Source organism: Takifugu rubripes, chromosome 20 (assembly GCF_901000725.2).
Source record: "Takifugu rubripes chromosome 20, fTakRub1.2, whole genome shotgun sequence".
Lineage (NCBI taxonomy): Eukaryota > Metazoa > Chordata > Actinopteri > Tetraodontiformes > Tetraodontidae > Takifugu > Takifugu rubripes.
The window spans coordinates 15,269,257-15,280,566 of NC_042304.1; the positions used below are offsets into that span (position 1 = coordinate 15,269,257).

An 11,310-nucleotide genomic window follows, 5' to 3' on the forward strand; every position below is an offset into this window, starting at 1 on the left:
TCACTGGCTCCATATTGTTACTGGTTTATTTGAGAACCTAGAAACAAAGCATTTGGAGAGCCCACACCACCAAAAAGCTCACTTCCCCACATATTGTGACTTACACTCAGTATAGTAAATTGGGCCTTAATAAAATATTACATAACATAGTAGATGCCTTTCTCATTCAAGCACTTTGGCTTTGACCATCACCTGTGACTAAATCACCAAAATTCAATGAGATCTTTCTTGGTCAGGGATAATTTCCTAAATAAATTCATTAAAATCCGTTCATAAATGTTTGAGTTATTTCGCTAACAGAAAGAAAAACAAGCAAATACCTTCTGAACGCATGCAACAGCGCCATCTGCTGGCCATCTATCGTAACTGCTACCGTCTCCCCGCCTCTGTGTCTCGCTTTATTATTGGCTGTCGACATTACGGGTACTTGGAAAGGTCATAAATGTCTGTTAAAAAAACGTATTAATACGTGTCTTTTGTTATAAGTATGTGAACAGAATTCCACGCGAATGAATGTTTCTTTGTAACGAGCTTAAGTAGTAGTCGTGTTTGACGGTAACTGAATAACGTTAACTGAATTACATTAATATCATCTTCGCTTTTCTCCTTAGCTATATTGTTAGCTGCCTAGCGGCTAACTCCAGAAGCAGGTATGGCTGCAGTTATTCTAAGTTTCTCAACTCTTCAGGGTCTAAGGATATGTACACAGTGAGTATAGAAACACTTTTATGTACTTATAGCGAAGCACCATTCGTATTCTCTTGCTTTTGTTTGTAAAAAACCCAGTTTTATGAAGCATGCAAAGCGACCAATGTTAATCGAACGTGCAAGGTTAGAGGGTTGAGTGACAGCTAGCACGGCTAAAGTTGTTGCTGCAGTGCTTTTACCTGCGTAAACTTCACTCACAGTTTCCTCTTATGCACAGCATTTACCTCTATAAAGCAAGGGGATGCTAACTTTGCTGAAGGTGTTCACTTCTCTTCCAGAAGACTGTCATGGAGCAGAAGAGGAGTGAGGTTCTTTTCAGGAGGTGAGTGAAGAAAATGCTTGTTTTATCTGAGAATAAAACAACTTACTATTGTTAAAAAAAGGGGGGGAATAATTAAATATCCTGTTCCCCACCTCCCTCCCTGTATTTGGTGTTTTGATTATGCATATTTAATTATTTTCAATGCATGTAGGATGCATGTGTCTCTCCCAGGGACAATAAAGTTAGTTTTACAGGAGACTGCAACAGAATTATTGTCATTTTTAAATCAGGAGTGGCAAAGATAGAGAAAGTGCTGATTGCCAATCGAGGAGAGATTGCATGTCGTGTGATGCGCACTGCCAAGAAGATGGGCGTTCGCTCTGTGGCCGTGTACAGTGACGCAGATCAACACTCCATGCATGTGGCCATGGTAAGATGTTTAGGTCACCTGCTTTATGCCCATTAAGTTCTGTTCTGTTTCATAGTTGTCGGTCATGTTCCATTAAAAACAATGTGATTTCCTTTTTTAATGCGTAGGCAGATGAAGCCTACCGCATCGGTCCTCCACCGTCCCAACAGAGTTACCTCAGCATGGAGAAAGTGTTAGAAGTGGCAAAAAAATCTGGGTCACAAGTGAGTCTTCCTTCTTCAGCTGTATCGTCTCTATAGTCTGAATTTTTGCAGGTTACAGGATAAAAACTTTTTCACTAAATCTACATTTGTCCAAGATCAGTTAGTCTGATTCTGACTGAATATGTTGTTATTGCTGGTAAACCAGTAATGGGGCTTTTTTTGGTAGGTTCTGTGGTGTATATTTCTGTTTAATGTGCGAAATATTTGCTTGTGTGAAGGCCGTCCATCCTGGTTATGGCTTTCTGTCTGAAAACACGGAGTTTGCTGAGGCTTGTAAACAAGAGGGCATCATCTTCGTTGGGCCACCTTCCTCGGCGATCCGAGACATGGGCATCAAAAGGTAAGATGCATATTTTTATGTCATTCAGACGCAAGAATGATTGAAAATGCATAAGAAAGAAGTGGCTGCTTTTCAGCACGTCCAAACACATCATGTCTGCCGCTGGGGTCCCGATCATTGGCGGTTACCATGGTGAGGACCAATCGAATGAGAGGTTGCAAGCAGAGGCTGCCCAGATCGGATACCCAGTGATGATTAAAGCGGTCCGAGGTGGAGGCGGGAAGGTGAAAGAATTGAAATAAATAAAAAAAGCTTTTACAAAAACATAAATCTGGCTAACATTTGTTCCTCTGGGTTGGTGCGCAGGGTATGCGCATTGCGCGGTCAGATGCCGACTTTTTGGAACAGCTGGAGTCGGCGAGACGGGAGGCCAGGAAATCCTTCAACGACGACGTGATGCTGGTGGAGAAATTCGTGGAGGATCCAAGGTGCCGTTGATTTGTCCGTCTGCTTACCCGGGCCCGTCTGCCGCCATTTCACGTTCATTTTAAAAAGGCCGAGTTTGTCGCCGCTGCAGACACGTGGAGGTTCAGGTGTTCGGAGACATGCACGGCAACGCCGTCTACCTGTTTGAGAGAGACTGCAGCGTCCAGCGGAGACATCAGAAGATCATTGAAGAAGCACCAGGGGTGGGTGGTCGTGTCGATATCTAAAGCCCTGAGGCTTTAGGCTGGACATTTGAGGAAGTCTTTGATCAGTTTTTACTCATTTTACTCTTCTTATTTATTTTTTTTAGCCTGGAATTGGTCCTGAAGTTCGGAGGAGACTCGGAGAAGCAGCAGTGAGAGCAGCCAAGGCTGTCAACTACGTTGGGGCAGGTGAGACGCCCCCAAACAAACCGCTCCAAATGTTGCCAGGGAGCGTCGAGCCACAGCGTTGGCTGCTGTTCTTGTTCCTGTGCAGGTACGGTGGAGTTCATCATGGATGCCCAGCATAACTTCTACTTCATGGAGATGAACACGCGGCTGCAGGTGGAACATCCCGTCTCTGAGATGATCACAGGCACCGACCTGGTGGAGTGGCAGCTCCGGGTAAGACGGCCCTTTGACTTTGGCCTGTTTGGGCCTCAGTCATTGACCTGATTGTACTCCAGGTGGCAGCAGGGGAGCGCCTGCCTCTCCTTCAGGATGACATCATTTTAAGGGGACACTCGTTTGAGGCCAGGATCTATGCCGAGGACCCAGATAACGACTTCCTTCCAGGGGCAGGGCCTCTGCTGCATCTCTCCACACCGCCTCCCGACCAGCACACGCGGATAGAGACTGGAGTCAGAGAGGGTAGGGATCCACCATCCCTGCTGGAGCTGACACGGATCACGTTATGTAACCCAGTGTTGTTTCTTTACCCACCGCTGTACCTTGTGTCAGTGCCTGTTGTATCAAATAACAGCGCTGGCTTATATAACACTGGAATCACCGTTGTGGCTGCAGCACAGGCTGCTTTCTGCCCGGTTGATTTAGCAAGGAAATATGAACGTAAAATATTAGCTATGGAAGAAATATGAGCCATCGTTGTTTTTTAAGGCTGTCTAAGCTCACTGGGATTGACTGGCTAAGTAAATTGAATGAGCATGTTTTCAACATAATTATACAAAATAATAATAATAGCTTTCCATTGATGTGTATGTTGTTTCACAGTTTTATAAAGGGTCATATTTCCTGGCAAAAATAACCCGATAATCCCAGAGGACTGTCGGGTTTTATCTGTGGGTTCTTCCCAGATGAGCTGCAGTAGAAACAATGGCGACGTGCGGCTGCTTTTTCTCAGAGTACCAGCGAGCCGCCTGTCCGCTGACACGACCTCTGTGCGCCTGTTTTCAGGGGACGAGGTGTCGGCTCACTATGACCCGATGATCGCCAAGCTCGTGGTGTGGGGAGAGGACAGACCTGCCGCCTTAAAGAAGCTGCGCTATTGTTTACGGCAGTACAACGTAAGTCGGCGATGCGTTTACTGTCCACGTGGATCCGTCCTGATGATAATGGTGACACCCAAACGCCCCGCGGGTGACGCTGGTGCCCTGTCTCCCGGCAGATCGTAGGCCTGAACACCAACATTAACTTTTTGCTGAGCCTTTCTGGCCACCCGGAGTTCGAGGCCGGAAACGTGACCACCAGCTTCATCCCGCAGCACCACGCTGACCTCTTCCCTGCTGCCAAAGCTGCTGCGGGGGAAGCGGTGTGCCAGGCGGCCCTGAGCCTGGTGCTGCAGGAGAGGCAGCGCACGCAGGAGTTCACGCAGAATTCCGGCGGTGAGGGCTCGTCGGCACAATCGGACCGCAGAGTCGCAGTGTTTGGATCGTCTAACGTGCACAAATGTTGCCTTTCCGCAGACCCGTTCTCTCCTTTTGGCTCCAGCAGCGGCTGGAGAAACAACATCCAGTTTAACAGGAACATGACTCTGCAGCTGGGAGACAAAAGTAAGCAGGACTCTTTATTCCTCATAAAGATTTGTCTTTATCTTTGTTCTGAGAGAGAACCTGGAACGTTGGAAATGTTCTTTCCTCTTCAGTAATTTACAGGTCTGCAAAAGGGTTTATTGGTTTAATAAATGAGATTAGGAGAATATATATTTGTTAACCTCCACAGACCAAAACCTGTTCAGATGGTTTTCATTTATTTGACTCTCAAAAAAGAAAAAGAATGTGTTAAAGGACTCGACACCACACTGTCACCATGGGAATCACACCTTTTGATGTGTTTAATAACCATTTAAATAATTAAGTGTTGGGTTGATCTGGTTTGACAGTTTGTTAATGACCTTCATTCATCACTCAGCGTTTCTATGAAAATGACACAGTGAGGCCAAAAATAAGCCCACATGCGTCGGCTGTGTCAGTGGCCGGTGAGACCCCCCCCCCCCACGGTCCTCCCCCCCCACAGTCCCACTTTTAAAAGCTCTTCTGTTGTTTTGTAGAGATCGATGTGGTCGTCGTGTACAACAAAGATGGAAGCTACACGATGCAGGTGAGCAGGACTCCATCACTTTAACCCTTTAAACGAAAGGATTCTCACTGAAGAACCAGGAACTCCCCTGCCTCATCTGACCTTCTGAACGTGTGAACGTCAGGTGGGCGAGGACCAGTATCATGTGAGTGGGAGCCTGGAGGCAGAAGGTGGAGCATTGTTCCTGCACTGTTCTGTCAACGGGGTCAAATCTCGTCCCAAACTGGTGATACTGGACAACGTGGTGCATCTGTTCTCCACGGTAGGTTGTTCCCACTCCTGGAGTGTTGAGTAGAACACCTTCAATCCAGAACCTTTATTTGGACCTGCCTCTTCAGGTTGAGGCACCGTCGCTTCCAACAGCCTGGGGGCATTTAAAGACTGTTGCGTCCTCTTAGCTGAGCCGTCAGTCACCCGTCACTTGTGTTTACGTGGTCTTTGCATATGTTCTGCAGGAGGGAAGCTCCCAGGTGTCGGTTCCAGTGCCAAATACCTGGCAGGTGTGAGCGGCTCCGGGGCTCAAGGAGGAGCCGTGGCCCCCCATGACAGGAACCATAGAGAAGGTGGGTTTGGGGTTTTTGGCCAAATATGCAAGTCATCATATTTGATCTGGAGTTTAATGATGATTTAACTAGACTTCAAATTAAAACTGCAAATTTAATATAAAACCAAAAAAGAACTGTTAAACATTCTTTATGGCCATGATTTCTTAGATAATAGATGATTTGGCGCGCTAGATGGCATCTAAAGTGACCCAAAATGATTCCCAAGATGAAATTTGGAGTTTTCTTGTTAAGTCATTCAATTTTTTGAAGGTATTTCCTCCAACTGCTTTAAAAACATGCTGAACCCTCTAAAAATCAATATTTCCTTTTAACATTAACGCTTCATAACACCGCCTCATGCACACGTGTGCTGCTTACAGAAGGTTAAAACTAAAGCCGTTTTACATTTTTATGACCGAGAGGGACTGAAACAAACATCTAATATTTGTTTTGTTGTGTTTGAACTGGTTTGGCTGTTGTCCTGTTTAGTTTTCTCATTTAGCTTTTCAGTCCAGTGAATCTACTCTGAAAAGTGGACGCAGACTCGTTCATCATTCTTTTGTCTCTGTGAAACCTTAAAGAACGCTAATCTTTGTGATGCGTTCAGGTGCTGGTTAAAGCTGGAGACAAAGTGGCTGTAGGAGACCCGCTGATGGTCATGATCGCCATGAAGATGGAGGTAACTGAGCTACTACATTATTTTAATTATACACTTTAGCTTCTTGGTTACCTTTTCAGAATATTTTGAACATATATTGAGGATTTTTTTTTAAATGGATCTCATAATTGAGCTGGATTAAAACTCCATTTGCTATGGTGCAGCACACGATCCGAGCACCCCAAGGCTGGAGTGATCAAGAAGGTCTTCTTTGGCGAAGGCTCCCAGGCCAACCGCCATGCTCCCCTGGTCGAGCTGGAGGAGGAGGAGGAGGGAAGGGGAGGAGAAGAGGAGCAAGCAGCCAGTGAAGAGACTCACAACACAAACCACAAACAGACTGAGGTAGGAGAGAGCTGGAACACTTACTGTCCCTCCTTTCTATCCAGCCGAGACAAAATATGCTCGTTTTGGACCTCAGTTCCATCTAAGAAAGAATCAAATTGGAAAAAACGGACCTGATGGACAGAAGCTGCGGACAAGCGTCAAACATTAATCGGTTCATTGGTAACAGGTTGGCCCCTTATTAGACATGTCTGCATCCTTTTAACCCTCTGTGGACAATTAAGGGACAGTAGGACTGTTGCTGGAGGTTGTTTTGTTGCAAAAGTGCTGCTAAAAGAGGACAATGAGGGGGGAGACCTGCTAAAACTAGAGATGGATGGATCAAACATTAAGGCTTTTATGGCTAATTTGGAGCCAACGTGTTGCTGATATGTTGTAGCTATGGTTACCGCCGTCACGGTCACGAATGGGGGTGCTTTGAAACTGGAAATTTGTGCAAGTGTATTTATTTGGTGGCCTCCCATCAAGCTTGTTGAGACTCTGTCGGTGGTTAAATGTTACTTTAAGAGTTGGAGCCCATCTTGTTCAGTGCTTAATGCTGCAGACGGGCACGTCTGGAGTGGAGGTTAAAGGAATTTGATAGGCTGATAAGGGAGAAAAGGACACTACAGAATTCTTGAAATGATTCCGCACTTTCCTGACAGGATGTTGGCAGGAACCATCGCTAACAGGTGGATTTAAAGACGAGCCTGAACTCGTCACTTGGTTTCTTACTAACTTGTGTGTTGTGAGGCGTTCTAGTCTAACCTTGTGTACGAGGTGATAAATGATGTTGGAGCCATCAAACTATGTAATAAAATCTTTTAAACTGCATGCAGCTGTTTCATGTCAGGAAGAACTCTGAAGGCCTCCTTCATAAAAATGTATTTATTTTGCAAATAGAACAGCATCTTCATAAACATCAGCTATGAGGCCGACATACAGACAGGACAGACGGACAGATATCGGTCAACAGAAGAGCGGCGGTTGTGGTTAAAAGGGCCGTGGAACGCTCGGCAGCCTCTCTGCTCACCACTGATGGGTGGACATTTGAACTGGAACTCCCCTTTTAGCTGATTCGATCATGGAAACCCTTAATTTGATTGCAGCCTGCACGGCGGCCGCACGGATGTCACCTGCGTTCGCCTCATCTTCCCGACTGCGCGGTTGCGTTTCTGAGTAAAAACAAAGATGGCTGCAGGAAGCTCTGGCCGCTGCACCTTCAGACGTGAGCTTTGCTCTTCAGGAAGGAATCCAAATTAAAGTGAGATGGTGCCTCTGATGGATGACATCATCACCAAGGTACTGAGGCTTGATAAAATATTAAATTACTCTTTTTAAATTAGGCGGCTGAGTAATCCTTCCAGAAATGCCCCCAGAGGCTTTGAGCTCAGGCTCTGCTGCTCTTTCGTGGCAACGCTTCGGTGACGTCAGTGCTGCGGCGCAGACAGAAAAACACCTCCTCGTTATTGCAAATGAGCAAAATGGGTTTTCCACAAGCTTCCGTTGTGATCGAGATGTCACTGGGATGCAGGTTGAAACTAGATATGTCGAGTTCTGGTGTGAGATCTGACTTATTGCTGCGCAGTAGCAGCTGATTTGGACTAAGATGTGATTGTGTTGATAGACGTGGAGAACTGCGACCTCTGCTTCATCAGAGTTGATCATTAGGACATTAAAGGGGTGCTCTTACATTTACTATTGCATTAAAACTCAAGAGTGATGCAGCAGAGGTCACACTGACAGGGCTGCTGGATTAAACTCCCACAATGCAATGCAACCTGTCAACTTTCTCAGGTTTCTCTACATTTCAAAATGAGAACAGAAGCTGATGTTTTCCTTTTTAAACAGCACGGACACAAATTTGTCCGAATCCAGGTGCAGATTACAGGTTTAATAGCTGTATCCAGACAGCGAGACTGGCGTTCCCGGCGACACCTAAACCACCCCGAGGCAGCGCAACCTCCCGTGGATAAAACATTTACCGTCCAGGCATTTGATGGAAAAACTAACATTCGAGCATCGACATGCTGGAGAAACCCACAGAAACGGCTTCGCTGGAGGATAAAGCTCCTGCTCACATGTCAAGTTTTAACTAACTCAGTATGAACGAATCCAGCCGATGAAATACAAATATTTAGAGTTGGAAAAAAAAAACCCCACAAAAGTACCGTAATAATAAATACAACATCAGACCCAAGTAGGCGTTCAGCAAAAGTTGTACCAGAGAAATTAGAACATCTACTTAACATAAACAACCAAACTTTGATCGGAGTCACCGTGCCAACAAAACCTTCCTACATTGATTTCCTGTAACAGCTGCGTTGATGATGTCAAGTTTAAAACGGTTGTCTGGAGGTTCCTACAGTTACCGGGTCGCCTTCAGGACCTAAAAGGAGAAATGGACCTTCAACTTTTTCCTCCCTTCACAGGAGACGCCTGCAGCAGCGTTACGCTGCAGACGGCGTAGAGACACAACGCCAAGATACACGCACACACACGCTTCAAGGACAGCAACACACAGCCTGGAAACTCAAAAACATGACAATGAATATAATGACTGGTGTGATGAGAAAAGATGCTCTGTGTGTGTGTGTGTGTGTGTGTGTGTGTGAGATCTGTGCAAACGCGCTGCTTTTGCTCCTAAATTCTAGATCTCTCTCTAAACATTCTGTTGTCTGCATCAACCCGTGTCAGCTGTGGTTTTTAAAAGCATCTCACCACTGAAGCCAGAAAAGCAAAAGACGTGATAACAGGAGTGCATCTACCTCCAGGTGTGTGTGTGCACTCCCTCAGGATGGAGGTCTTCAGTGCCAAGAGGCCTTTAACAACCAGGCTGAATGAGAAAAGGCATTTAAAGGGAACATTTCTAAACACTAAAGGACAACGATTGAGCCAACTATCTGCAGTCTCGTCAATCTTCTACCTGAAAATATGGCTTTTTCCATGGATTCCCATCTGGTCTCCTCTGGGAGACAAAGTGGTCAGTCTGACCCGAAAAGCAGCGCCAACGATTATTCGTCTTCACACATAAGCTCCTTTACAATCAGGCACAAAAATAAACATCTTTTAAGCTCCAGTCTGAATTCTTTTGGTCTTTGGTTCCACGGTAGAGACGAGTCTCCTTTGCACAGTGTCCATCAGACACACACAGTGTGTGTCTGGGAAGCGGCTCCAGTTCAGAGAACCAAGAAAAGCTCTGACGCTACAGGACGAGCGGCGGCGGGGATTTCCACCTTCAGAAGAAGAGGCTTCCTTCTAGGTGAGTCAGCACATCCCAACGCCTCGTGTGTGTCGCATGTGTGACATTAACGGGGCTGATCTCAGAGGACAGCGCCGCCATTGAAATGTCCCAGAGCAGAAGCAGCTCCACACGTGTCAGCCTTGTGCTCAAGAACTTTTCGGTGGTTTCCCACCACTCGGACGTCCTTTCGACCTTTCTGCTGATCGATTCACTTGGAATCAAATGCGCTCGGACTGCGCCCGTTCCTTTGGCTTCACGCATTTACACTAATCCCAGCTGCATCCGGAGGAGGATGCGTCCACTTAAAAGTCTACACTGGTTTTCAGGAAGGTTGGAGCGTGACTACGGTTCACAGGTGCTGCGTTACGGTCTGAGGCGCGGGGAGTCAGCAATGGGTGGCCTCGATGGGCGACAGTGTCAGGATGCTGCGATCGTTGCTGTAGAAGGTCTCCGTGTCGCTCCAGGACCTGAAAACAGGCAGCAGTGACTGAGGGTTAGGAGACGGATGCAGTGAATGCGTATGTGGAGGAGGTTGTGGGCTGGGGGGAAGGGGGGGTCTGAGTGGGTCAGTAGATTAATATTAAAAAGAAACATGCTGAGAGAATCAAAACTGGGGGGGTTTATGCTTGGTCACTAATCACTACTGGTTATGAAACCCGATAGATGTGTCTCTAAAACTGGTTTGATCCAGAGGGATACTGGGCTGCTCAGCCTGGGCCCAGTTACGCCCAGTGGCCGCTGGTGGTATTACACCCTCCAGGCAACCGTTGCAATAAGAGCTGCAACTCTGAGTCAATTGATTAGTTAATCTCTCTAATAAAACTAAGGTTTTTAATCAGAAAAATGTACAGCACAACTAAGAGAAAATACAGATTCCTGCCACAACTAAAAGGCCAAAGGTGAAACGTACTGATGAGTCTCTGTCGACCTTTCATGGCTATTTTTTACCAAGACTTAAGTCTGAAAATATATTTTGAGAATACGTTTATTTTCTAACTTTAAATGAGGCACATGAACTCAAAATAATAAAGATTCACAGGCTTTTGTGATAGCTTAAAGTGTATATTTTAAAAGTGACACATTTGCATAATCAATCAACATGAGGTGGAATGAGATGAGCGTTTAGTTACTCAGACAAAAGATAAAAAAAGACATGAAGAGAAATCAAACTTTATGCAAGAATCAACAGTCATACCCATTCACCACAATTAGCATATTTGCTTTGAAAAAAATATAGTTGCTCTCCAGTGAAGGTTCCTTCTCATTAGTGAGCGTCACCGTGCAGTCGTGATCAGAGCCTGAGAGCAGCAGCAGAGTCCAACGGACCCCGACCACTGTTCTGACATGAAGACAACCGTTTTAAGACTTCAGTAATAATAATAATGGAATAAAAAAGGCCGATGATGACTCAAGGGGGCTGATTTGACTCCAGGCATCTGCACACGTGACATCACCAGCTCAGCTGACTTACTGAAGCTAAGGTCAAAATCAAAACCTCAGCGCTAGAACAGAAAGACTCATTTAGCACCAAAACACTGCTGGAGCGGGAAGCAGAACCAGGGAAAACACAGAACGAGCAGGTTTCTGAAAAGACAACGTTCATGGGGGGGACGCTGACAGCACATGAATAATTAATCTGAAAAGGTCGAAGGACATT

General features: G+C 45.8%; 1 protein-coding gene across 2 annotated transcripts; it reads left to right on the forward strand.

The window, feature by feature from the left end:
* Window positions 1-457: 457 nt before the first annotated feature.
* mccc1 (methylcrotonyl-CoA carboxylase subunit) lies at window positions 458-6,270 on the forward strand. Of its 2 annotated transcripts, none has more exons than XM_029828150.1 (19): window positions 458-708; window positions 926-1,030; window positions 1,261-1,400; window positions 1,508-1,603; window positions 1,822-1,943; window positions 2,020-2,167; window positions 2,250-2,371; window positions 2,461-2,572; window positions 2,680-2,761; window positions 2,847-2,974; window positions 3,037-3,220; window positions 3,764-3,873; window positions 3,975-4,191; window positions 4,273-4,359; window positions 4,857-4,906; window positions 5,010-5,147; window positions 5,341-5,448; window positions 6,038-6,109; window positions 6,253-6,270. In XM_029828150.1, the coding sequence occupies exons 3-17, from the start codon at window positions 1,320-1,322 to the stop codon at window positions 5,389-5,391; spliced, it is 1,728 nt and encodes a 575-aa protein (XP_029684010.1). In that variant the 5' UTR covers window positions 458-708; window positions 926-1,030; window positions 1,261-1,319; the 3' UTR covers window positions 5,392-5,448; window positions 6,038-6,109; window positions 6,253-6,270. The 2 variants fall into 2 exon arrangements, with proteins under 2 accessions (XP_029684010.1, XP_003978263.2); XM_003978214.3 differs by having other exon boundaries at window positions 987-1,030.
* Window positions 6,271-11,310: the final 5,040 nt, after the last annotated feature.